The sequence below is a fragment of the Phacochoerus africanus genome, chromosome X (genome assembly GCF_016906955.1).
Source record: "Phacochoerus africanus isolate WHEZ1 chromosome X, ROS_Pafr_v1, whole genome shotgun sequence".
NCBI classification, from domain to species: Eukaryota; Metazoa; Chordata; class Mammalia; order Artiodactyla; family Suidae; genus Phacochoerus; species Phacochoerus africanus.
Window position 1 is genome coordinate 61,442,315 of NC_062560.1, and position 26,888 is coordinate 61,469,202.

General features: G+C 53.6%; 1 protein-coding gene across 3 annotated transcripts; it reads left to right on the plus strand.

Annotated features, from left to right (window-relative positions):
• The first annotated feature begins 113 nt into the window (after window positions 1–113).
• On the plus strand, window positions 114–26,083 carry NLGN3 (neuroligin 3). 3 transcript variants are annotated; one of them, XM_047765805.1, is made up of 8 exons: window positions 114–1,839; window positions 4,335–4,991; window positions 5,628–5,687; window positions 10,102–10,161; window positions 11,879–12,028; window positions 19,652–19,837; window positions 22,511–23,300; window positions 24,218–26,083. In XM_047765805.1, exons 2-8 carry the CDS (start codon window positions 4,535–4,537, stop codon window positions 25,059–25,061), a joined length of 2,547 nt encoding a protein of 848 aa, XP_047621761.1. In that variant the 5' UTR covers window positions 114–1,839; window positions 4,335–4,534; the 3' UTR covers window positions 25,062–26,083. The 3 variants fall into 3 exon arrangements, with proteins under 3 accessions (XP_047621761.1, XP_047621762.1, XP_047621763.1); XM_047765806.1 differs by lacking the exon at window positions 5,628–5,687; XM_047765807.1 differs by lacking the exons at window positions 5,628–5,687; window positions 10,102–10,161.
• The last annotated feature ends 805 nt before the right edge of the window (window positions 26,084–26,888 follow it).

A 26,888-nucleotide genomic window follows, 5' to 3' on the forward strand; every position in this document is an offset into this window, starting at 1 on the left:
GGGCTCTCGGAAGGGTGCAGGGGCCGGACCGGCCAGTCAGAGCCTTCATTCTGTTCAGTTCATCTCCCCTGTTTATCTTCCACCCCCTGAATTTCTGAATTGGATTGCTACCCTCTCTTCCCTTTTCCAACTTGGCAGCATGTTAAGGGTTGGGGTCTTAGTCTCTCTTAATAAGGGCAGCTTACCTTCTCGGCTAGATGGTGCAGCTTCTGAACAGCTTGTCTCCAGGGGCTGATACACCGCTGGTATTGGGGAGGGGCCGTTGGGCCAGAGGAAAACTCACTGGAACCTGACTCTCCTTCCACCCATCCCACATGCTGGCCTTTGGACAAGCTTCAGGGTGGAGGGGGTGACAGACACTACCTACCCTTTTTGCCACCTTATGGTCCCCATCATGCACTAAGCAGTATCCTAGACAGAGAACTTCCCTGAGTCACATTTCTGGGATGAAACATTGCCCTCCATTGGCAAGTGTCACCATTACATAGGGAAACATAGGAGAAACTTTTTCTTTTCTCTGCTCCTTTGCTGGAACTGCTTGTTTTCACATGACCCACCTTGGCAGTTACCCAGGATGACTTGCTCACTCCCGTTTGACAGTTGAGAAAACTCAAAACTACTGCTCCAGAGTCACATTTGGAACTGTGGCAGGACCATTCTGTACCCCTTTGCCTTCAGGTTTGGGGCCCTAGGCCTAAGGCTGTCCAGGAGAGCCAGTTGATTTATGACAGTGGAGTCTTCGGTGTGCCCAGCTATTGCTGGAAGAGGGCCAGCCCCAACCTTGTGGGTGGGTGGTACCACGTGAGTTGACAACTTCAGGATCCCTTCCAGGCCACAGTTCTACTCTATCGCTGGGAAGCGTCAAGTGTGCTGGTAAAAACGGGAGCACCAATCAATACTCAAGTTATGAAAAATTAAAAAAAAAAAAAAAAAAACTCCCTCTTTGAGGTCCGCAAGGCCCTCGCTCAGACGGGACTTACCAAGTTTAAGAGGTTTGTTCGCAAGGAGTGGAATTCCCCAACAGAGTAACTGCGAACTTGATTGACTGAAGCTTTCTTCTGACCTGTCCTGTCCTGACAAATATTCTGAGGAGCTATAGAGATAGAGGCTTGGCTGGGACAAGGGACACTCAGAGGGGCTGGGAGTGGGGGGCTAATCAAACTGGACAGGTGCATTATACACAGAAGCACAAGACACAAAGACAGCCGGCTCTGGAGGGGAGAGAATGACATGGTCAGACAACGGACCTGCTGACAGTCGGAGTCTGACATCCCCCAGTAGCAGCAGCAGAAAGGGAACAACACTGACCTTTGGGAGAGTGACAGGATGAGGGCAAAGTGCCCTCACCACCACCCCCCCTACTGGTTGCTGCTCGAGTGGTGCTGATGCTGGAAAGAGGTGAGGGATCCCAAAGTGAGGTGGAGGCAGGTCTTTGTGGAATACGGGACTCCTGCAGCCACTGCCTCAGTTTCTCCCTTTGTTTCCAGAGTTCCAGCTTTGCAGGTAAAGTTTGGACTAGCTGTCCTGGAACATCACCTGTCTGTGACTTAAGGGGTGTGTGTGAGCGAGAGGGAGAAAGCTTGAGGAGAGCATGCTTCAGCCTGGGAGGAATTGGGCCATGCCCCAGGACTTGAGCCATCTCTGGCACAAAAGGAGTTAATGGCAGGGACCGCGCCCCCCCGTGTCCGGGCACGCGCAGCGCGCCCCCTCGGTGCGCGGGCACAGCAGCCAGGCTGCCGGAGAGCAGATCTCGGGGATTCGGGTGCGGAGCCCTTGGCCTGGAGGCGATATGGGTGGTCCGTGGCCCGGTTCAGTCGCTCGCAGCAGCCGGGGGAACAGGTGAGGCCGCCTGCCCCGGTCTCTCATCTTCTAGCTGCCCATACCTTGCCCCAATCCCATCCCCTCCCAATCCTGGGGTCCTCCACCCCCCAGTCAGTGCTCCCCATCCTTCTCAACCCCATGTTCTCCATCGGCACCCCTGACCCCCCCCCCCAATCCTTCCCCGATTCTCTTTTCTCCTCCACCTCCTCCCTGAATCCTACATCCTTATCATCCTCCCGCCCATGGTCCCGCTATTTCCACAACCTGGCCCGCATGCTCACCAAAATACCCCTCCTGAGGGCCCCTGTATTGCACATTACCAGTCCCCCCTCCCCCGCAGTGCAGCCCCATCCCTCTTCCATCCTAGCATCTCACAGCCAGGTTCCCTCCCCCACTCTCTGCAGCCCCCCCCCCCCAGGCCTTTATCCTATCCTCCCCCATTCCAATGCAGCTCCATCCCCCAATACCATTCCAAACCCGCGTAGCCCCCAATACTGCAGTTTTCGACACCAGTCCATTCCTGCACAATGCCCCTGGTCCAATACTGCTCCAGCCCCAAAAGTACCCCCAGATGCCATTCTAATCCCTGGCATTGCCACCTCCCCTTGTCTTCTCCCAAATTGCAAGTTGGACCAGGATGGAGATCTTGGCCTTGGGGACTCACAGTGGGTCCTAGGGTGCAGAGGGCATTTGGGGGTCGGTCGATTTGTCTAGGTGCTCACGGGGGAGGGGCTGCAGGGAATTGACTCAAAGGAGAATGGCATTTGGCGCCGAAGGGTTACTGGAGAGGGAGGCATCCTGAAAGGGTTAATGGGATTTTCTGGGAGGGGCGGCACTGAGGGGGTTAATGGTGTGGGGGGGTTACTGGCGGGGAAGCCGTGTGAATGAGCGGTCTGTGCCCCGGAGTTGCCATGGAGATGGTGAATGGGGGGATTGTGTGAACTCAGCTGCGGACTATTCCCCCCCCCATACACACACACACACACACACACACACACACACCCACTCCTGCTCCACCTCCCTACTCCTACCCCTTCCTTCCCCTTTCCCTCCTTCCCCCCACCCGGGTGCATTGTGGGCAGTGTCTGGGATCTAACCACCCATACTTTGCTCCCCATTTCCTCTGAGCCCCCACCCCTTTAGCCGCTTTGCCCGCCCTCCTTCCTCCTCCTCCTCCTCCTCTCTCTCTCCCTCTCTGTCTGTCTGTCTGTCTGTCTGTCTCTCTCTCTCTTTCACACACACACACATATTCTCATTCCCCTCTCGTGGCCGATGGCCGGGCGTTCCCAATCTCCCTCCCCCACCCCTTCTGCCAGTTCTTAAAGGAGCAGGCCTCCAATCTGGGATGGCGGGAGAAATGAGGGGAAACTAAATTGTGTGTATGTGTGTGTGTCCATGCGAGAGTGTCTGTGTGTGCCTGTGTATATGTGCTGACCGTACAACTGTTGTGCCAGAAGGCCTGTGTGCCTTGAGTGTGTTGCTATTTATGTTTGTCTCCACCTATGTGTCACCATTATGCTGCATGTGTCTCTGGATATTTACCTATGCGGTGTGTGTGTGTGATTAGGCTTCAGTAAGTCTCTGTGTGTCTCTGAATATATCTCTCTGTGAGTCTCTGGCTCTCTGTGACACTCTCTGTCTCAGAATGTGGGACTACATGAGGGGATCTCTGTGGGTTTGGAATGTATGTCTGTGACTGAATATCGCAGTGTCTGTGATTCTGGCTTGGTCTCTCACTCCTCCTTTGAGTCTTTGTGAGTTTATTTCCATCAGTCTCTGAGTGTGTGTCCCCCGCACTCCGTTGTTTATTTTACACTGGCTGAGCATCCACAATGCCTAGGGTGCTAGGCAGAAGGCTTTCTGCCTCAGTTTCTGGCATCCCGTGTGAATTAGAGATAGCCACAGAAAGGACCAAGGCTTAAGGGCTTGAGAGCAGCGAAGTCTGCTGAGAAATGTACGGGAGGATCTGGAGACTCTGGTGAAGGGCCATCCTTCCCCCTGCCTTACGGGAGGGAGAAGGGGATCTCTCTGGGGGACCCTTTGCTTATCTGCGGCTTTCCCTTCTTCTGCCTTAGTCCCGGAGTGAGGGTCATGATCCTACCCTCTCCTGACCTGGAGGTCTCTGTGTGGGGTTATGGGTCCCAGGGGCTAAGAGGTCAGTGGCCATGCAGCATGCCTAGAAACCTGAGCTCCATTTCCTGTTCTCCCACTGCCTGCTACCACATGCTCCTCTAGATCCAGCTGACCCCGATGAGCTCCATCAGCTGAGGAGTTGAAGTTGAGGACTGGGAATTTGCAGCAGCCACTGTCACTCTGTCGATCCCCTTGGCTTTTCCAACCAAGGCCAGTGGCTCTGACTGGCAGTGGAGATCACCTGTGGGTCCCCGGAATGGCGGGCATGGGAAACCTCTCCTACCTGTAGGAGAAGGGCCCAAGCCCAACAGGGCCCCAAAGAGCGACTCCATAGCCTGCCCTGACCATCTTGGATGACGCATGCTTCCCTCTTTTCACAGGCCTGTCTGGCCCTGAGGGAGACCCCTTTCTGAAGCTGTGGTGCTTGGACGACCTGCTCTCCACGTTGCCGGGCACCTGTAGGTGTCCCTCGAGAGCTCAGTTTTGAGGTTCAAGTCAGTGTGGCCATGAAGGGGCTGCCTATTGGGCTGATGCTGTGACCCTGGAGTCTGCCTTTCCTGCCAGTCCCCCCGCCCGGAACATGTGGCTGCGGCTTGGCCCGCCCTCGCTGTCCCTGAGCCCCAAGCCCACAGTTGGCCGGAGCCTGTGCCTCAGCCTGTGGTTCCTCAGCTTGGTGCTGAGGGCCAGTACCCAGGCCCCAGCACCCACAGTCAATACTCACTTTGGGAAGCTAAGGGGTGCCCGGGTACCACTGCCCAGTGAGATCCTGGGGCCTGTGGACCAATACCTGGGGGTGCCTTACGCAGCTCCCCCGATCGGCGAGAAACGTTTCCTGCCCCCTGAACCGCCCCCGTCCTGGTCGGGCATCCGGAACGCCACACACTTTCCCCCAGTGTGCCCCCAGAACATCCACACAGCTGTGCCCGAAGTCATGCTTCCTGTCTGGTTCACGGCCAACTTGGATATCGTCGCTACTTACATTCAGGAGCCCAATGAAGACTGCCTCTACCTGAACGTCTATGTGCCCACGGAGGATGGTGAGTGCAGCCAGGCACTGTGCCCTCCCTGCCTTCCACCCGCCCTGCTGTGTTTCTGGCTGGCATGTGGTCGTGTGCCCTGCAGCATGCATCTGTCCGTCTGTGAAAATGCTTCTAACCATCACTCTGCTTGGCCTCCCCCCTCCTCCTCCCTGTTCTCTCCTCTCCCAGCATTGTCTGAGCTCCCATGTATGAGTGACACTGTTACCAGGAGGGGCCTGGCCAGGCCTGAGAGCTTTGACAGGTCTAGGGCCAGATGCTGGATGGGGGTTCCCCCGGGGAGTATGGGTCACTGCTGGCAGCTGCCCGCGGGAGGATGCTGGCTCCACCAGGCCCCCCTGTTGCCATCCCACCTGCTTTGAGAGGTGGTAGGTGTGTGTGGCCAAGGGAGCCGGGTGTGTGTGGGGGGTGGGGGGCAAGCCTGGTGGGCAGTGTTTAGGTGCCTCCTCTTTCACTAGCTGATGCCTCCTCCCGCGGGGGTCACACTAAGGTAAGTGACAGAAACAAGGAGATGGTGGGACAGGCTCTCTGCCATGTGCCGCCTGCAGAGCAGCTCTTGGGGCCTGGGGGGGTGGGGGATGCATGCCCCTGGGCAGAGGCCTCCTGTTATTTTTTAGTTTTTTATTCATTTTACAGTAAAGCGGATTTCCAAGGAATGCGCCCGAAAGCCCAACAAGAAAATTTGTAGGAAAGGAGGTAGGTAGCGAGCCGGCGGGGAGGGAGAGAGAGAGAGAGGGAGGGCTGCCTGCCCACCTGCCCTTGCCCCCGAGGACCCAGCCTTCCTTCAAGTAGCCCAGGCTCAGGGGGCGGTCTGTGAGCAGGCATAAGCTCCACTTCATCCCAGGGCCCCAGCTGCTCTTCAGGAACAATCTGGTGGCCTAAAGCAGGTTCAGAGCAGAAGCAGCAACCCCATTCCTTCCAATCTTCTCAGCCCCCAATTCCACCCTAAAGTGTGTGCCAAAGACAGAGCCAGTGGTTCTCTCCAAGATGGAGCCAGAGGCTCTGCCCTTTTCCTGGTGACAGAGCCACCAGCTCATCCTCTTTCCCGGACTGAAAGTCGAGATTCAACTCTCCAGCCCTGGAGCTTAGACCAAACAGTCACCCAGGTGGAGTAACCCTGCCACCCTGCCCACCACCTCTGGCCTCGGGAACAGCTGAGTGACTCGGGCTAGTCAGGTGGCAGGCTTTGGGGGTCTCCAGGAGCTGTAGACTCTAAAGGAGGCAGACGACCCCGAATTTCAAATGGACCCTCTTGCTGGGAGGAAATTGTTCCCCCCGCCCCCAGAATATGTCTTCCTATTCAAACACCACTTTATGTTTTCTGCAAAGCTCTTGCACACTTACCCCATAACCACCCCACCCCACCCCATTCCCCATCTCTGGAAGCTTCTAAGACAGGAATCGGTGTCCCCATTTTACAGATGTGGAAACAGGCCCAGGGGAGTGACTTGCTGCTGCCCAAGGCCCGGCCACTGGTCTGTGGCATGGTGGGGACCAAAACCTAGATCTCTTGACCCTCAGGGCAGTGTTCTTTCCACTGTAGCATGTGCGGCAACTCCCATCTGGTCCTTCCCACCTCCCGGACTCTGAAACAAATGGTGATGTGTGGATGGGCTGGGCCGAACCAGGAGCAGTAACAGACTAAAGGAACAGGTGGAAAGTCAGAGCCTGGTCCCTGCAACCCTTGAACAAGCTTGGAGCTGGTTTTCCTTTGAAATCACAGGGCAGGGTTCCCCCAAGTAGGATCATCAGGATTCCTGGGGCTGGATGCTCCCTATTGAGTAAGAACCTCTGGGGGCAGAGCCCGGCAGTCTGCATATTGAGTGTGTAGACTTTGATGCTGCCGAGGAAGCTCTGAATGAGGTCTGCAGCCCTGGGGATAAGCGGTCCACCTCCTCCCCACCCCCCAAGCCCAGGAACCTCACACCCAGAAAGCAATTAGTAAACACGTTTTTGCACAAATGAAGATGCGTTGTGGTGCCACAGAAAAAGTATGGTTCTGGGAGCCCCAAGCCTGACTGAGTCCAAGCTCTGCCGCTAACTCACAGCGAAACCTCAGGGGAGGCAAGTCTTTTCCTCTGAGAACCTCTGTTTCTGCATCTGAAGATGGTTCTGATATTATTCCATTAACATATAAACGAGTTCAGGAAGAGGGTCTCTTAAACCTGCTCCTACTAGTTCTTAGGAGAAGGGATGACAAAAACCTTAAGCAATTCCTAGGAGCAATGATGCTCAAGGCACCAGTAAGAGCCTAAGGACAGTCCATTCCAATCCGGAGAGTTTGACTAGAGAGCTGCCTGGAAGCTCCAGTCAAGTGCAAACCTTTACCGTAAAAGTTGTGATTGCAGGAGTTCCTGTTGTGGCTCAGTGGTTAACGAATCCGACTAGGAACCATGAGGGTGCGGGTTCGATCCCTGGCCTTGCTCAGTGGGTTAAGGATCTGGCATTGCTGTGAGCTGTGGTGTGGGTCGCAGACGCAGCTCGGATCCCGAGTTGCTGTGGCTTTGGCGTAGGCTGGTGGCTTCGGCTCTGATTAGACCCCTAGCCTGGGAACTTCCATATGCCATGGAAAAACCGTGATTGCAGATATAGGGCCAGGCCATGTGCTAGGTGCTGCTGGGATCTGAAGGGATGCGAGGTAGAGGAAAATTTTTGAAATAACTGAAGACCTGATGGCTACTCTGAAGAAGCCCCTAGTCTAGTATTTTAAACTCAGCTGGTTTAGCTAAGCCCCATGGCCGAGCTGGGAAGTGGGTTCCAGACAGCGTGAGAGAGGGCATCTGGTCACTGCTCTGTTCAAATTAGTTCCCTATCAAGGGCCTGTTGGCCATTTGGAAGAGACGTAAAAAGCCTGCCTCTCGGGGGAGACCCGTTCCCAGAGGCGGTAAGGGTTGTGGTGTGTGCAGGGCAGGCAGGGCTGGCCGGGTTGGGATGGGGGATGGTGGCCCGGGTGGCAGGCAGGGCAGCAAGGAGTTGCTCAGAGCAAGTGCTAAGCTGACGGAGCAAAGGCATCTGTGCAGGAGGAGGCTGGGTCAGTGCAGCAACCCAGGGACACTCCCAGAGAGGGCAAAAGGGATGCATCTTCTAAGTCAGGGTTCAAGGGAAGTGAAGGATTTTCCTGGGGAAGGTCCACCCCGTCCCCCCACGTCCCCCCATCAAGTTGGAGGGAATTCACGCTTAGGGACCAGGGATTGCTTTCTCTTTGTGGGGACTGTCCACCATGTGGCTGATGGCGCCCCAAGTCCCACAGGGTTCCTGAAGGCAGTGCTGTCGTCAGGTGTTAAGAGGGTAGGCGCCACTGGAGGTGCGGGACGCCGGAGGCAGTTTCTGCCCCTCAGGCTGGGCTCTTGCCCCAGTTGAAAAGCCATTTTGTAATATGAGGGCGGCTCCTGTTTTGATTAATAGCTGTAAGGGAATTCAGTCATGGGAACCCAGACCAGCTGAGAAAGAGGGCTATTTGCTGCCTCCAGGCCAAGACTATCTGGTGTCATAGACAAGAGGGTAAGCCCTGGGGTGTCAGCAGAATGACCTCTGTTTCCACACACAGACCAGCACCCAGGCAGTAGGTCCTCTTTCTCAAAGCCATTCTCAAGATGAACTAACTTCTCGTCTCCTTAGAACAAGGAGAATCTGGGGGAGTTCCCGTCATGGCTCAGAAGAAATGAACCTGACTAGCATCCATGAGGACGCAGGTTCCATCCCTGGCCTCGCTCAGTGGGTTAAGGATCTGGCGTTGCTGTGAGCTGTGGTGTAGGTCACAGACACGGCTTGGATCTGACGTTGCTGTGGCCCTGGCGTAGGCCAGCATCTGTAGCTCCATAAGACCCCTAGCCTGGGAACCTCCATATGCCGTGGGTGTGGGCCTAAAAAGCCAAAAAAAAAAAAAAAAAAGAAAGAAAAAAAAAGGAGAATTTGGTGCCAGATCACCCGCAGGTCCTAAATGGCCTTCTTCTCTCCTCTAGTCTCTTCTTTTCTCTCCTTCCCTTCCCTCTCCCTCCTTCCGTGCTCCACCTCCCTCCTGACTTACTTTTTCCCTTCCTTCTCCCCTATCCCAGAAAGGTGGCATGGTGCAGTGGAAAGATCATGGGCTTTGGAATCAAGCAGACCTGGGTTTGGATCTCACCTCTGGCACTTCCTAGCTGTGCAAACTTAAGCAAGTCACTTTGGCTCTCTGAACCTCAGTTTCCCCATCAGTGAAACAGGAATAAATAGAGTCCCTCCCTCACTGGGGTGTAAGGATCAAACAATATGGCAGAAGGAGAGGGCACATGGTAACTATTCGGTACATGGTAGGAGCTACTACCATTATTCCCATCTCTCTGTTCCTCTCTCTCTCTTTCTCCCTCTCTCTCTCTCTTTCTCCCTCTCTCTCTCTCTCATGTCCCCTTCTCCTTTGCCCTTTCCTTCTCTCCCTCCCTCCCTCTCTGGCTCTCTTTAGATCTCAGAGCAATGCTTGCTGCTCTCAGGCCTGGTTCCTGTGGGCAGGAACTCCATTTGCCATTACTCAGAGCAGGCCCCAACGAGGAAGACCAGAGGGAAAGCTTCATCTCCCATCTCCTCCTGTGGGAATCAGGGTCAGCTGAGGCCCAGGTTGAGCCTGCCCACTGGGCCTGAGTAGCTCAGGGCTGGGGTTCCTGGTACCCAGCTCTGCCCTAATAGTTCACATCCGTATCTACACATGCTGGCAATGCCATCTCTCACCCTTGGTGCCTGCCCCTGCTCTCCAGCTCAGCCTGCCCGTGTACATGCGTGCAGCCCCTTCCACCTGGGAGATGGCCTTCCCCTAAGTGGGTCTCTGGCTCTGGCCCACCTGCTGCTACCTCCTTCCTAACTTGGAAGGTGGTTGGTCAAGATGGGCTGCTGGGGACAGGGAGGTGGGCAGGGAGGTGCAGGGAGGCCAGCACAGCAGAGGCCAGCAGCACCATCATCCTGATGAAGGTCTGGGCCTCAGCCCACCCATTCCCTCAGTTCTTGCCATCCCTCCTGCCTGTCCTGGGTCCAGGCCCAGAGCTGGCTTGCTGGGCCACACTGCAGTCATGCTGTTTTTGAATTCTCTCTCTGTTTTGTTCTCTGTTCTGTGCTGTTGTGTCTCCCCGTGTCTGGTCCCCAGGATCCGGCGCTAAGAAACAGGGCGAGGACTTAGCGGATAATGACGGGGATGAAGATGAAGGTATTTGGGGGCTGCAGGGCGCGGCGGCTGGTGCATGGCACAGAGCCCCTCCCCCTCTTGATGGGGAGAAGCCCCGTCTGTCTGTCTGTCCGTTGGTGTGTTTCTGTTCCTGTATAAGGCTGTTGGGCTGTTCATCCATCTTTGGCCTGGTTGGCCACTGGGACTCCAGGGTGATGGACACGGCTGGCGGGAGCAGGGGACCACGAGCAGAGCCATGGGGAGGGCATCCTCCTGGCCCCAGTCCCCCACTGCCCAGAGACAGCTTCCTCCCCCATCTTCCTTGGTTCATGGGCACCTGCCCCTACTTGAGCAGCAGGGAGAGTGGAGAGAAAGCAGGGCTGGGGAGGGAGGCTGTCGAGGAGAGGTCCAGAGGAAACTGAATGACGAGGAGACGCCTGTGTTTTCCGGGGAGACTGGCTCCTGGGAGAGGGGCCCAGCAGGATGCTGAACTGAGCAGTGAGGCAGTGACAACCACAGGGGCTGGGAAACAGCTCCACCTAGAACCTCTGCAGCCTTCCCCCAGAAAGAGAGATGGCCTCAGAGCCAGGGGCTGCTTTAGGTTCAGGACAGGGCCACAAGGACTGGGCTAAAATGCCAGGCTGAGGCCAGGACATCACAGCCCAGGCAGCGGATGGCATGAGATCTTGGGTGACGGTTGAACCAGTCTTCCTTCTTCCTCAGGAAAATAGGTTGTGTTTGCTCGGCAGCAGGGACCATTCCCTTCCACTTCCATACCCTGGCCCTGCCCTGGAGGCCACACAGCTCAGGGGGGCCCACTTGCTGGCTGGTGGGGCTGGCTGGGCTGGTGCAGCAGAGCGTTGGTCCAGCACAGACTGAGAGGCTGCAAGTCAAAGTGGTCGGGCTGGGAGCCTTCCAGTGGATGCCCAGCCCTGACCCGTGCTGCCTCAGGCTTGGGAGCAGCTACTTAAAGGTCCCTCATTGAATGGCCTCTCTGGAGGCACCATCTTCATCTTAATGCTAACGGGGGTAGGGGCGGGGGGGGGGGGGGGCCAGGCTCTGTCATTCTCAGTTCTGCCCCCACCTCTTCTCCATCCCGTATTTCCAGTTAAGTATGCCTGATTCCCTGGGGACAATGGGATAAACGAGCACATGGCTGAGAAACCATGTCAGTAAGGTCCCCCACCCCCACCCCATCTCTGCCATTCGCTCCCCTGTCCCCACATTCTCCCTTGTTCTCTCCCTGTGCCACCCCTTATTCCCACCCCTCTTGTCTCTGTCTGCACTGGGGGGCCAGCTGCTGCCAATGGCCATATTTCCATGTAACTGGTCTAGTCTCGGGGGTTTTCAGGGCTCCCCAGCCCCTGCTCTCTAAAGCCATGTCAGGTCCCAGGACTCCTGGCTGCCCAGGGCAGGGACACACTGATCCAGCTAAGGGACCAGCTCTTCTTCTTTCTCCTGCCCCCTGTTCCCTGGGCCCAGCCATGGCTTCTCTCAACCTAGCTATATCAGACCCGCCTGGTTGCCTTCAGCTGGGAGGCATTCGAAACCAGTCTTTAAAAATGTCACCATGTCCAACTGTCCCTGGCCAATGCTTGAGCTCCGGGCTGAGCAGCCCCCTGAGTCCTGCCCTCAGAGATGGCAGTGGTGTCCTGGCACCTGGGATAGCTTTGCTGCTGCACCCACCCCCCCAGAGATGGTGGGGGTGGGGGAGGAAGGGCAGCCTACCCAGCCTGTGTCTCACCCCTTCTCCTTGCAGATATCCGGGACAGCGGCGCTAAGCCCGTCATGGTCTACATCCATGGAGGCTCTTACATGGAAGGGACAGGCAACATGATTGATGGCAGCGTCCTGGCCAGTTATGGCAACGTCATCGTCATCACCCTCAACTATCGGGTTGGGGTACTAGGTATGGTTCCCTGTTGGGTGCCTAGAAGGAAGCTTGGGTTCTCAAGGAGGCAGGAAAGAATACTGAGGAGTTGAGAACAGGCCACCTTGGTTCTCTAGCTGGTGCCGATGACCATAGTCGCCGTGCTGTTATCCCATGGCCGTTACCCAACAGCCTGGAGCTTCCCCACATCCCCAGGCCCTTTCCTGGAATGTTGAGATGCCACTGAAAATTCAGTTGAGGGTTCCCATCGTGGTTCAATGGTTAACAAACCCAACTAGCACCCATGAGGATGTGGGTGTGATCCCTGGCTTCACTCAGTGGGTTAAGGATCTGGCGTTGCTGTGAGCTGTGGTAAAGGCCACAGAAGCGGCTCAGATCCTGTGTTGCTGTGACTGTGGTGTAGGCTGGTGGCTACAGCTCCGATTGGACCCCTAGCCTGGGAACCTCCATATGCTGCAGGTGCAGCCCTAAAAAGACAAAGAAAGGAAGGAAGGAAGAAAGGAAAGAAAATTCAGTTGAGATTTTACATCTTTCCTTAGGTCTCAAACCAGGTCTCTGCTTCCAGTCTTCTGCTTGGCTTTTTGTAGGGTTCATTCATTTTCAGATATCCTGTCCTCATCCCTAGCCACCCGCTCCCACATCCCCAAACACCCTGCACATACACAGATATTCCTTCTAGCCAATCACATGTCTACACACCCACACTGTCCACATCCACCCCCCCCGCCATGTATGCGACCATCTCTCATTCCCCCGCAACAAGCAGACACACCCATACACAGAGATCCCCACATCCACACCAACAGACCCCCTCACACATTCCCCCACTACCCCATACACACTCCACACATATAGACTCCCCAGTGCACATGTTCCACACACCCATATACTACTTCGCTACACTCCATACCCATACCCCACATCTACAGATGTCACTCACCTTCCACGCATGTGCATGCACACGCATTCCCATCTACCTCTCCCTCCACGTTGCTGTAACTACATCCATATCCCTATACGCTACACACACCCACACTCATGCTTTCCTCTACCCCCATCATACACAAAGACCCACACCCTGCACATCCACATCCACACACAAATTCCACACTTATATACCTTAAAAGAACACAAATATTCCTCCCACACACATGCAGACACACCCCCGTCCCCCTACACACCCCACTTCCACTTCTCCTCCAACACCCATGTATATACATATGTTCCTCACCTTCCCAGCGTAAACACAAACCAGTGTCCCCCACACACATACACACATGCATAGGAGCCATAGTTGCCTTGTCTACACCTCCCCCACCCCACAATATACAAATACTGTTATATGCACACCTCCTATCCCTAATTCCACGTCTACATATGCATCCCACACTTATATATCCCCCTCCATATACACACCCACAGCCCATCATACTCATACCCATGCACACACATATGTGTACACACACACACACACACGTTCTTCCCACACACACTTGGCATGTATATATCCAATACGTACATATATACATATTCCCCTGCCCTACCCCACAAATACACATACCCACACCTGGCTGTCCATATCCATACTCCATACACGTGCCTCTACTCGCCCCACACTCATGCACACCTCACGCTTACATCCCCCATATATATATGTACTACACATTTCGGCTCTCTCCACGCATACATGCCCACATACTCCCACCCGTCACACCATCACACTCCCGCACACCCACACTTACTTTCCAAATACTTCCTCATACACGCATATGCCCTTCCCCACACATACTCTGTGGCCCACACGCTTCCTTTGGTGATTTAGGCTGTCCCTCTATCCTGTGCCTTCCTTGGTGCCTTAATGCCAAACCTTGGCCAAGGTGTGGCGGTCAAGTGCCTCAGAGAGAGTGACTAAGCCCATAGGGACTTGCTTGCTTTCGGATGCCCACCCAGGCCTCTGAGGGTGGGCACACAGGCCATGGCACAAAGAAGCCACCTTCCTGCCCAGAGGGCTGGTGTCCTCAAGGTCCCAGTGGGGGTCTAGGTCTGCAGGCCTGGGGGCTGAACCGGCAACAAGGCTTGGCTTACTCCAGGGCTGGTAGGCTGACAGGACCTTATTTTATTTTGCTTTTGAGTATATTTGCATTGCCAGTTTGAATCTCAGAGGCCCTGGAGCTGCATTCCACTCCTGGGTGCAGTTACATACATGGAAAGACAGTCTCCACTTGACGTCCCCTTAATACTATGTGGGACAGCAGGACACCTTTGGGGGGCTTGGAGAAATTATATTCCCTGAAAACCGTGGCACCTGGTCCCCTTCAGGGACATCTGGATACTGGGTGTGAGGCACCCAGGGCGTCTCCCTAGCCTCTCCACAGCCTAGCAGGCTTTAGGTTTCATGGTTCTGCCGCAGCTCCACTGCCTGTCTGGTGCCCCAGCCATCACGGCACAGCCCTCGTAAGCTGTCCTGTCCTGTTGAGAAAGGGGATCTGAGTCTCAGACAGTAAAAATTGCACCATGAGAGGGGGCGTTCCCATTGTGGCGCAACAGAAATGATTCTGACTAGGAACCATGAGTTTGTGGGTTCGACCCCTGGCCTTGCTCAGTGGGTTAAGGATCCGGCATTGCCGTGAGCTGTGGTGTAGGTCACAGACGCAGCTCGGATCCCACGTTGCTGTGGCTCTGGCGTGGGCCAGCGGCTGCAGTTCCGACTCGACCCCTAGCCTGGGAACCTCCATATGCCGCGGGTGTGGCCCTAAAAGGACAAAAGACAAAAGACAAAAAAAAAATTGGTACCATGAGAAAGTGGCCACAAATCCACACACCAGGGCTGAAGAGCAATGAATATACAAATGTAATCACACACAGATACACAGGCACACGTGTGTGGTAGTTGAAGGCCAGAAGTAATTTTGTTACTTTATTTTCTTAATGAGAGTGATAGAAAATATCCAACGCAGCTGCTTTTCAAAATTACCAACACAAAGCTCCATTCTCTAAGAATCACTGGAAAGCACGGAGAATACTAAGAATATGCTTCAGTTCCAAAGTATCGGACCAGCTAGGAATGAAGATAAAGAGAGTGGAGGACTGGGGGAAAGAGGGGGCAAAAGCAAGGAAGACAAGGAAGGGATGGGGAAGAGAACAGAGGACAAGAGTGACACAGAAAAAGGAAGCGGAAAGGGGGCAGAGGAGAGACTCAGGATTTGAAACGTCAGTTGGGATCTGTGGGCGGCACGGGAGGCTGTTGCTGGCAAGCACTCCCTGTGATATCCTGCTTTGCTGATTACTTCAAAACTCTTCAATTGCTCTAACCCTTAAGCTTGTATATCCAAAGGTCTTAACATTTTGGGGAGACTTGGACCCCTTTGAGATTCTGATGAAAGCTATAGACCCACCCCACCCCAGCAAAAAAAATGCGTGCACGAGCTAGTGCTCAAAGACACATACGCACACACGCACAAACTTCTAGACATTTTTTTCACTGATCCCAGTGAAACACATCCACAAAATTCAGGTTAAGACCCCCATCCCCAACTTACAACCTCCTCTCATTTGGATAACCAGACAACACATCTCCAGGAAGGATTTTTTTTTCTTCCACTTTTTAGGGCTGCACCTGCGGCATATGGAAATTCCCGGGCTAGGGGTCGAATCGGAGCTGTAGCCGCCGGCCTACACCACAGCCACAGCAATGCCAGGTCCAAGCTGTGTCTTCGAACTACACTGCAACTCACAGCAATGCCAGATCCTTAACCCACTGAGCAAGGCCAGGGATCAAACCTGCATCCTCATGGATCCTAGTCGGGTTCATTACCGCTGAGCCACAGTGGGAACTCCGGGGCAGGCTTTTTATTCTTTGAGCTTAAATAATGATCAAAATAATATTACCCAGGGGTTCCCTCATGGCTCAGCAGGTTAAGGATCCAGTGTTGTCACTGCCATGGCTCTGGTTACAGCTGTGGCAGAGGTTTAACCCCTGGCCTTGGAACCTATACATGTCATGGACACAGCAAAATAATAATAATAATAATAATAATAATACCCAAACCTCAGAAGGAGCCAGAAAGTGAGATTTGGCCAGAAGTTCTCCACCACTTCCTGTACACCCTTCAGTGCCTGTTTTAGAACACAAATGTAATCAATAAGCCACTGATTGGATTCTGGGTACATACAAGATGTTTTTGTCTCTTGGCACCAGATATAGAACGTGGGTTTATCCCTGACTCTTAGGGATTTTGCTGTATAGCTGAGGCTGTGTTGTTTTGTTTCCCCAAACATCTCAGAACAGGGGGCCAGTTTGGCGCCTCAGTGATATGCATTCCTTCATGGTCCCTCCCATCAGCTTCTCTGGAGCCCTGAGCCCAAACAGACGGTTCCCTCCAAGGTGCTTCTTCAGATATCTTGGGTGATTAACATATTTGGAGACTATCACAGGCTAGTCTGTGGATCCCACCCAAAGGAGGGGGGTAGCTGTAATGTGAGAAGCCCCCCCTGAGCTTGAGAACAACCAAGGAACAGGATCCCAGCAACATATAGGATGTGGATATTCCTGGAGCTGAGGAAATAGGGACTTGCCGAGTTTTATTCTGGATTTCCGAATTTAATCCTCCATCCTTGCCCAGGTACCCTTCAGGCAAACTGAAAAGCTGGTACACGTCAAACCTTGAGTGACATAGATATCCGGTTTTGATACAATGTGCCAGATCCACTCCTCTCCACCCCACCCCGTCTTCTGTTGACAAGCAGCTTACCATGTACTGCACTGTGAACTTGGGCCCAAGGACACTGGCTCAGATTTGCTCTGACAGTTTACGGAGTTTGGTATTTCAGCCCTCGTTCTCTCCTGGTTCCTGTGGATGGCTGAGTTACTGGGGAACTAGCAGCGAGTGACTGCTCTCCTGGACTGCCAGGTTTTATGTGCCTGCGGTTGGTGACGTTTGCTGTATCATCTGCCTGAGCCTGTTGGATAGAGCACTTCAAGCAGGAAGCTTGTAGTAGGATGGTTGACATGATGACATCCACAGGCTTCAGTGCCTCTTGTCCCGAGGTTCGTGGGATCTGAGGGAGCAAAGAGTGATGGTCAAATCCTCCACCCAGCGCTTTCAGGCCTTTGTTCCTAACCCAGGGAATTGCTACATGTTGGAGAAATCTACTTGACTACAACCAAATGCAGGCTCTTCCTGCTGATCAGGACAGATGTATGTGACACATTTCAGTGAATGATACCTATTGCCTAAATAAGAGGAAAGGAAGAGAGAAATGGAGGAAGGAGAGAGGAGGGAGGCAGGACAGGCAGGCTAAGAGAAGCACATAGTGATTTTTGCTGGAGGGTCTTGAGGTTTGGACGGCCAGGTTGGATCTTGATCAGCATGCTTTTTAAGACTTGCAGGAGTAGCTTCAGCTTGTGAATGGGTGGGCAGAGGAGAAGCTGTTTCCCTTGTCTGAAGGAACAAGGGCTCCTCCGTTCATCCTCCTTTGGGCTTTCTCTAATTCCTTCTCATTTCCTCATCGGGAACCTGGGGCTAAAGAGGGCTTGTGACTAGGTCCTGAGAGGAATAACTAAGTACTTTACATACTTAATTGCACCAAAGGTAAATTAATAACACACTTGAAGAGGGTGAAATGAGCTCTTTTGCAGAAGCTAGAAACAGAAGGACTCGAGAAAGACAGTGATGAGGTCTTGTGCCTGCTTGAGTCTATTTGAATTCAGCTACTGCCCATGGATTGCCAGGACTGTCAGAGAACTCAGTGAGCTGGGAAGCTGCCTCACACGCGGCCTCCCACAAAGTTGATCCCAAGGGCTGTGAATGAGCTCTTAACTGTGGAGGCCAAAAATGCTGACCCAGGTATGGGTTTCCATGTGTAGGAGTACCACAACTACCCACCTGGAAAGAACCTTTCCGAAAGCCTAGGGCAGAAGATAGAGCCTTCCAAGGAGACTAAGTATCAGGGAAGAGATTTGAAATGAAGCAGCAAGATCAGGCTGAAATGGAATCAGGGTTGAGGGGGGGAATATAGGACATCTCTGTGGGATAGCCAGCAGGTGGGCGGGAAGGTAGTCTCCATGGCAACAAGTCTCCACAGCAGCAAATCCCAGCAGGTGGGTGGGAAGGTAGTCTCCATGGTGACTTGTCTCCTCAGCAGCAAATCCCAGTGGGTGGGCAGGAAGACCTGTTTCTGTGGTAACGCACTGCACTGACTTCCCCATTTCTCCACCAGATGAAAAAGATGGTCTAACCCAGTGGTTTTCCAACTTTAGCAGACATTGGAATTACCTGGAGAGCTTGTTAAACACACAGACTGCTGGGCCCCATCCCCAGAGTTTCTGATTCATTAGGTCTTGGAGGATGGACAGGGAAACGAGGACTTGAGAATGAGGTGAAGGGGGCATCTGAGGCCCTGGAAGGAAGTAGAGGTGGATGAACTTGGACAGGAAGGGCAAGTAGGGCTTAGGGATTGTAGCCTCTTGGGATCTTTACTTCCTCCAGAGAGAAGGAAAGGGAAAGAGAAGTGACTATAGATTTAAAATATGCTGAGTAGGAGTTCCCGTCGTGGCGCAGTGGTTAACGAATCCGACTAGAAACCATGAGGTTGCGGCTTCGGTCCCTGCCCTTACTTAGTGGGTTAACGATCCGGCGTTGCCGTGAGCTGTGGTGTAGGTTGCAGATGCGGCTTGGATCCCGCGTTGCTGTGGCTCTGGCGTAGGCCGGTGGCTACAGCTCTGATTCGACCCCTAGCCTGGGAACCTCCATATGCCGTGGGAGCGGCCCAAGAAAATAGCAAAAAAAAAAATTAAAAATAAATAAATAAATAAATAAATAAAATATGCTGAGTATATTTGAGAGGCTTATGTTTGTTTTATCCTTGTTACAACCCTTTGAAGTATTTTATCCCCATTTTAAAGAAGAGGAAACTAGAGCCCAGAGATTTTAAATAACTTTTCCAGCAGTTCCTGTTGTGGCTCATGGGTAACGAACCTGACTAGTATCCATGAGGACACAGGTTTGATCCCTGGCCTTGCTCAGCGGGTTAAGGATCCAGCATTGCCACAAGCTGTGGTGTAGGTCGCAGATGTGGCTCAGATCCTGAGTTGCTGTGGCTGTGGCATAGGCTGGCAGCTGTAGCTCCAGTTCAACTCCTAGCCTGGGAACCTTCATATGCTGAGGGTGCAGCCCTAAAAAGCAAAATGATAAGAGTAATAAGAACTTGCCCAAAACTACATGGCCAGTAAGTGGTAGAGCCAGGACTCACCCAAGAGCTATCTGACTCCAGGGTCCCTGCTCTTCCCACTCTGCATTGCCAGCTTCTGGGGTAATGTTCCAGGTAGTACATCAGGGCAGAGGACCCTGGGTCCTGGCCGTTTGCAGTTCCTGCAGTTTAAGTCTCCCAAATGAAGGCTTCCCCATCCAGTGGTGTGGAAGACCCCTGCCTTCCAAAGTGGAGAATGGGTAAGAGGCAGGCAGACCATCTTTCCTTTAGTGATGGTGCTGGACCTTGCAGAAAGGAGCAGCAGGTAATGCTAGCTGGGTGGAAAGAACTATGCTGCATGCTCATCCTCCATCCTCATGCCCCCGACCTCCATTGTCATCCAAATCCTCCATCCATCCACCTCACTGTCCTCATGCAATATGTTGAATCCAGGTTTCCTGAGCACTGGCGATCAGGCTGCCAAGGGCAACTATGGGCTCCTTGACCAAATCCAGGCCCTCCGCTGGGTGAGCGAGAATATTGCCTTCTTCGGTGGTGATCCCCGCCGTATCACTGTCTTTGGCTCGGGCATCGGCGCGTCCTGTGTCAGCCTCCTCACGCTGTCGCATCACTCTGAGGGTAGGTAGCTCTTGGGACAAAAAACGGGAAGTAGCCAATGCTGGCTGCCCACCCTGAGCCCCAGGCCCTCCAGGCTTCAGGGTGCCCAGCTCCACACCCCAGGAGCACCCAGGGAAATCCACAGCCCTCGCCTGCCAGCTGGGTGTCCCTTTGGAAGGGAAATGTTTCTCTAGGGGGAGACGTAATTCTCCCTGCGTGAGAGTAGGAAGGAGAGAATCCCATTTACATCTCGAGAAAGGAAGGTTCTCCTTCTGATGTGGGAGTCTTACTGAGGAACGTGGGAGTAGAACGTCTCTCTCCAAAGGGACAATAGCTCTTTTTGGGTGGGGGGGGGATCTTTCTGTGTGGGAAGGACACATGACTTCAGGTAGAGCTCTAGAGTGAAATTAGTTTCGGGGTGTCAGAAACACTCATTCTCTGTCTTTGTCTCTGAAGAACAAGTCTGTGCAAGAGGAGGAACTGTCCTTGACAGAGGAGAGGGGACCTAAGTGATGAGGAGTACAAACCTGCGGGTGGGCTTTCTCCAGGGGGAGGGGGTGGATGGTGAGTTCGTCTCAGACTCCAGACACCCACCCACCCACCCCACCGCCCCGCCCCAGTTTTTCATGGAAATCGACCTTATGAGTTAGTGATATTTTCACAGGAAGACTTTGAGTCTCTCTCTCTCTCTCTGAAGAAGGCCTTTTATCTCTCTGAGGGAGAAAAATCTCCTTCTCTGACCTAGAAATTCTGTCTCTGTCCCTACAGGGACACCCCTGGTGAGGGAAGATTGAGGTGGGATGTAGGAGAGGATGCTTCTAGGTGACAGTACGGGAATGGTCATCCCTTTTTTCCACAAAGGAGGGTGAAGTGACTGGTTGTTAGGGTGTCTCTCTCTAAAGAGAGGGACGGTACCTCCTCTGATTGGGCACTATTTCCCTGGGAGGAGGAGGCCTTTCTTGGTGTGGTGCTATTCTCTGTCTCATAGGGGGCCTGGGTCCCTGGAGGCCCAGCTGCTTTAAAGATTTATTCTCGGAGTTGCTGTTGTGGCTCGGTGGATTAAGAACCCGACTAGGATCCATAAGGACGCGGGTTCGATCCCTGGCCTCCCTCACTGAGTTGGAGATCTGGCATTGCCTGAGCTGGAGTGTAGGTCACAGATGCAGCTCAGATCTGGCATGGCTGTGGTTGCAGTGTAGGCCAGCAGCTGAAGCTCTGATTCGACCCCTAGCCTAGGAACCTCCATATGCCACAGGTGCGGCCCTAAAAAGCCAAAATAAAAAGAGACTTATTCTCTCTTGGGGTTCCCTTGTGGCACAGTGGGTTAAGGCTCCAGCGTGGTCACTACTGTGTCTCAGGTTTGATCCCTGGCACAGGAACTTCCACATGCCATGGGCAAAGCCAAAAAAAAAATTATTCTCTCTTTCTGTAATTGATAATGGAGAATAAGCTAGAATAATCTTTCAAAAAGTAGTAGTACTTTTTTTTGTCTTTTTGCCTTTTCTAGGGCCACTCCCGCGGCATATGGAGGTTCCCAGGCTAGGAGTTGAATCAGAGCTGTAGCCACCGGCCTACGCCAGAGCCACAGCAACGTGGGATCCGAGCCACATCTGCGACCTACACCACAACTCACGGCAACGCCGGATCGTTAACCCGCTGAGCAAGGGCAGGGACCGAACCCGAAACCTCCTGGTTCCTAGTCAGATTTGTTAACCACTGCGCCACGACGGGAACTCCTTAGTACTCTCTTAAGTAGTAATCTGTATTTCTCTCCCTCTCTTCTCTTTTTTCTTTTTTTTTCCTGCTTTTTTTCCTTTTTTGTTATTTTTTTAAATTTTTCTTTTTTTCTTCCTTTTTTTGTTTTTTTTCTTGTCTTTTTTCTTTCTTTTTTTTTTATGTCTCTCCCTCTCTTTTCATCCATGCCAACTGCCTTTCTCTTAGAGGAGCAGTACTGTGTGCCTGAGGGCCAGATTCTCCCTTACTTGGGAATGTTGGGCTGAGAGAGAATGATACCTTTTTTTCCCCTGGGGGGGAGGGGAAGAATCTCCTACTTTTTGAGTTTAATGGACAGGCTCCCTGTCGGCTAGGGGAAAACCTGGATCTAAGGCATCAGTAGCTTCTGGAAAAGGCAAGTCTCTGTGGAGACTAGAGCCTGAGAGGGCACGTTCCTTGGAGACTTTCAGACCACAAAGCCTTTGCCCTCAGGAATCCCTCCCCAAACTCCCAGAATGTGAGGCTCTCTCCTGCCTGCATTTCTCATCTCTCATGAAAAAGACCCCTTTGTGGTGGAAGCGCCAGCTCCCTGGTGGTGCGCTGGCACAGAGCTGGGCCCAGCTGGGCAGGAAGAAAGAGGGGAAGACAAGGAGTGATAAAGAGAGGGAGCATAAGGACGCTGATGTCTGGGACCCAACAGGTTAATTCTTCCTGGCATGTCCTTAACCCCCAAGTTACCAACCATCACCCCAGGAAAGAAAGCAAGAAGCAGACAGGAAAAGGAGCCGGGCACTCCTCTGGTCCTAACCCATCATTCCAGCCAAAAGAGTTATTCCTCCCTTGCAGCTCGCTCAACCCAGAGGGCAGCGTCAGTAACAAACAAATGAGGAGGTGTTTGATCTGCCCCTCAGGACCAAGCAAGGGAGGCCGAGGCTGTGAGTGACATGACAGATCTGACCTGTTGTTGCCTATTTTCTGTAGGGCTTTTCCAGAGGGCCATCATCCAAAGTGGTTCAGCTCTGTCCAGCTGGGCTGTGAACTACCAACCAGTGAAGTACACCAGCCTACTGGCAGACAAGGTGGGCTGTAACGTGCTAGACACAGTGGACATGGTGGACTGTCTTCGGCAAAAGAGTGCCAAGGAGCTGGTAGAGCAGGACATCCAGCCAGCCCGCTACCATGTGGCCTTTGGCCCGGTGATTGATGGTGACGTCATTCCTGATGACCCTGAGATTCTCATGGAACAGGGCGAGTTCCTCAACTATGACATCATGCTAGGTGTCAACCAGGGCGAGGGACTCAAGTTTGTGGAAGGGGTGGTGGACCCTGAGGATGGTGTCTCTGGCACTGACTTTGACTACTCAGTCTCTAACTTTGTGGACAATCTCTATGGTTATCCCGAGGGTAAGGATACCCTGCGGGAGACCATCAAGTTCATGTACACAGACTGGGCTGACCGTGACAATCCTGAGACCCGCCGTAAAACACTGGTGGCGCTTTTCACTGACCACCAGTGGGTGGAGCCCTCAGTGGTGACAGCTGATCTACATGCCCGCTACGGCTCACCTACCTACTTCTACGCCTTCTACCATCACTGCCAGAGCCTCATGAAGCCTGCTTGGTCAGACGCAGCTCATGGGGATGAAGTACCTTACGTTTTTGGTGTCCCTATGGTAGGTCCCACGGACCTCTTCCCCTGCAACTTCTCCAAGAATGACGTTATGCTCAGTGCTGTCGTCATGACCTACTGGACCAACTTTGCCAAGACCGGGTAAGGAGAAAGCGGGGGTTCTTTTTTCTTTGGGACCTCAGCCTGCCCTCCCCTCTGCTCCTCTATTTGAACCTCTTCCATTGTCTGCCTTCCTAAGATAGTCCCCAGATCCTGATTGGTAACCCCTCCCCCCTACATCCCCCTTTCAAGTCGTTCATGCCATTTCCTTCCCTCAGAAATTTTGCTGAGGCCCCGAACTCGGTTAGCATGAGGATTGAGCAGGAGTGAGAGGTACTGGCAGAATTCTGGGATTCAAGGTTGGATGGTCAGAGGCCGTGTGAAGTGGGAATAAAGTACATTCAGAAAGAGCCTTTAAGAGTTTCCCACGTGGCTCAGCGGTAACGAACCTGACCAGTATCCACGAGGACGCGGGTTCGATCCCTGGCCCTGTTCAGTGGGGTAAGGATCTGGCGTTGCTGTGAGCTGTGGTGTAGGTCACAGACACGGCTCGGATCTGGGTGTTGCTGTGGCTGTGGTGTAGGCCGGCAGCTGTATCTCCAACTCAACCCCTAGCCAGGGAACTTCCATATGCTGCAGGTGCAGCCCTAAAAAAACAAAATCTAAATACATAAATGAGAAAGAGCCTTTAAAGGGCTCTTAGAAAGAGTAGGCAGCTGAAAAGCTTGATGCATGCTCTGTAGCATGTGAGAAGAAGCAGCGCCCTATAGCTTGATCTCACAGGGTGGGCACAGAGAAGGATGAGATGTTTTCCATGATGCCATGGCCAATAGGAGTTCAAGGCCTGGAGATGAGGAGGGGTATGGACGGGGGCTGGGGGGCATGGACCGTGAGAAAGATGGAAATGGTGGGAAGTTTGGGACTTGGGAAAGGATTTATGGGCGGGTGAGAGGAAGAATGCTAGGCCCTTTTCTCATCTAGATAGAGTGGTGACCCCAGATTTCCATGTGGTATTTCAGGGATCCCAACAAGCCGGTCCCCCAGGACACCAAGTTCATTCACACCAAGGCCAACCGCTTTGAGGAAGTGGCCTGGTCCAAATACAATCCCCGAGACCAACTCTACCTTCACATCGGGCTGAAGCCAAGGGTCCGCGATCACTACCGGGCCACTAAGGTGGCCTTTTGGAAACACCTGGTTCCCCACCTATACAACCTGCATGACATGTTTCACTACACGTCCACAACCACCAAAGTGCCGCCCCCCGATACCACCCACAGCTCCCACATCACCCGCAGGCCCAATGGCAAGACCTGGAGCACCAAGCGGCCAGCCATCTCCCCCGCCTACAGCAATGAGAACGCCCAAGGGTCCTGGAACGGGGACCAGGATGCAGGGCCACTCCTGGTGGAGAACCCTCGTGACTACTCCACTGAATTAAGTGTCACCATCGCAGTGGGGGCCTCCCTCCTCTTCCTTAACGTTCTGGCCTTCGCTGCCCTCTACTATCGGAAGGACAAGCGGCGCCAGGAGCCCCTGCGGCAGCCCAGCCCTCAGAGGGGAGCTGGGGCCCCTGAATTGGGAGCCGCTCCCGAGGAGGAGCTGGCGGCACTGCAGCTGGGCCCCACCCACCACGAGTGCGAGGCAGGTCCCCCCCACGACACCCTGCGCCTCACCGCGCTGCCAGACTACACGCTGACCCTGCGGCGCTCCCCTGATGACATCCCGCTCATGACCCCCAACACTATCACCATGATCCCCAACTCCCTGGTGGGGCTGCAGACATTGCACCCCTATAACACCTTTGCCGCAGGGTTCAACAGTACCGGGCTGCCCCACTCACACTCCACTACCCGGGTATAGCTCCAGCCCAGAGCACAGCCTAGATCCCAGCTCTGTCCCTTCCAGATCTATCCATGAACACACACACGCACACACACACACACAAACACACACACACGTGTACACACGCACCCACCTGAAAGCTGACCCACCTGCACAAACACAGACAGATATGGACATGCACCCGCATGTACAACAACACAAATAAGGAAGTAAACCTGAACAAACCCTTCAAATGGGGACGCAAACACAGAGTCCTTGGAAGACCAAGGACCCATGGAACAGCAGCTGAAGCCAGCTCCCCAAGCCTGACCACAGACAACTCCTGGGGAGCCTGAAGCACCAGCTGGACACCCCCCCTTGGTGCTCGCCTTCCGCCTCTCTTGGAACTGCACCACCGACCAACTCCAGACTTGGGAGCTTTAAAGAGCAGATTAGCTCTTTCTCCCCCAGACTTGGTCTTTTTTCTGGGTCTTGTTTTTGTTGATTTTTTTTTTAAAAAAATTTTTGGAACCAACGCTTCTCCCACGCGTGAGTGCGAAGAGGCTCCGGAAGGGAGGGCTCCAAGCCCAGGTCTCTCTGGCTCTGGCATTCCCAATGCTCACACCATCCGACCAAGGAACATCACTCCCCAAGAGAGAAACAGATTCGAGCAAGACCGTGGGGGAGAAGGAGGATGGGGCTGCCACTGGATGGGGTTGGAGGGCCGTAGGGGACAACTCTCCAGCCATCTCTGTATCCCTGCCGAGGGCTGCAGAGACCGAAAGGTTACCTGCACCCCCCGAAGGCCAAGAGCATCGGCCTGGCTAGAGCAGGAGACCCCAGATTTGCTGAAGGAGGTTCTGTGGAGGCCATGTCATTATCGGGCCCCCGGGTATAATCTGGGCCCTGCCTCTGCCCTTGGGGTAACTAAGCAGAAATTTGCCCCATTTTCTTTCCAGAGTCTCTTTTGTGTCTGTCACTTCTCTTTCAAAAAGGCGGTGTTTTTTGTTGTTGGCTTTTTTTTTTTTTTTAAAGAAAAGTTCTTAAAACACTAACGGAAACCCATGGAGTTTGTCCTTTGTAAAAATTTTAAACACAGTGTCTTGATATAAAAATAAAAAAATCCAGTTAGCACGCCCAACCTGCCTCCCTTGCACAGGCCTTGCCCCAACAGACCTCCCTGGCAGGGCGCCTCTGTGGGGCTAGGAGTCGCAGCCTCCCTCTGCATCCTGTGCCTTTAAGCTGATACAAGTCTGGGCGGCACACGGCTGGCCCCCTGCACGAAGGCCTCTCCAATCTTAATCAGGTTGCTGTTCCCCCCTCCCCCACCCCCCACCCCCAACGCTCTGGGTTCCTGCGGCTGAAGCCTTCTCTCAGCACCTTGGGCCTCCTAATGAAACGGCAAAAATAACACTTCCTTCTTCGCGCCACTGCTGCTGCCGCCGCCACCACCACCCACCACTGCCTCTGCCACTGCCACCATGGCCACCACCATGCCCTCGTCCTGGACTGGGGGCTGGGAGGAGGCCTGCCCTGTAACGCACTGACATTCTTGTTCGTGTCTGAATCCAGTGCAGCATCAAATATGTGGACTCCCCAGGCTTGGGTGACTGACAGAGCAGGGACCCTCTCTTTTCCAGGGATACTAGTTTCCTGTCGTGTGAATTAGAATTGGAGAAGTCACTGGGGCCCTGGGGCCCTGGGAGCGATCTCTCTCCGGGATTGTGATCAGTGGCTCCTGGGGACAGATTCAATGGGCTCCACAGAGTTAGCAGTATGGTATCTTGTATTATTCTCAGTGACTTGAAGGACTGAACCAGGAGTCGGCTCATCAAGTGTGACAGTTGGGCGGGGTTGCTGACACCT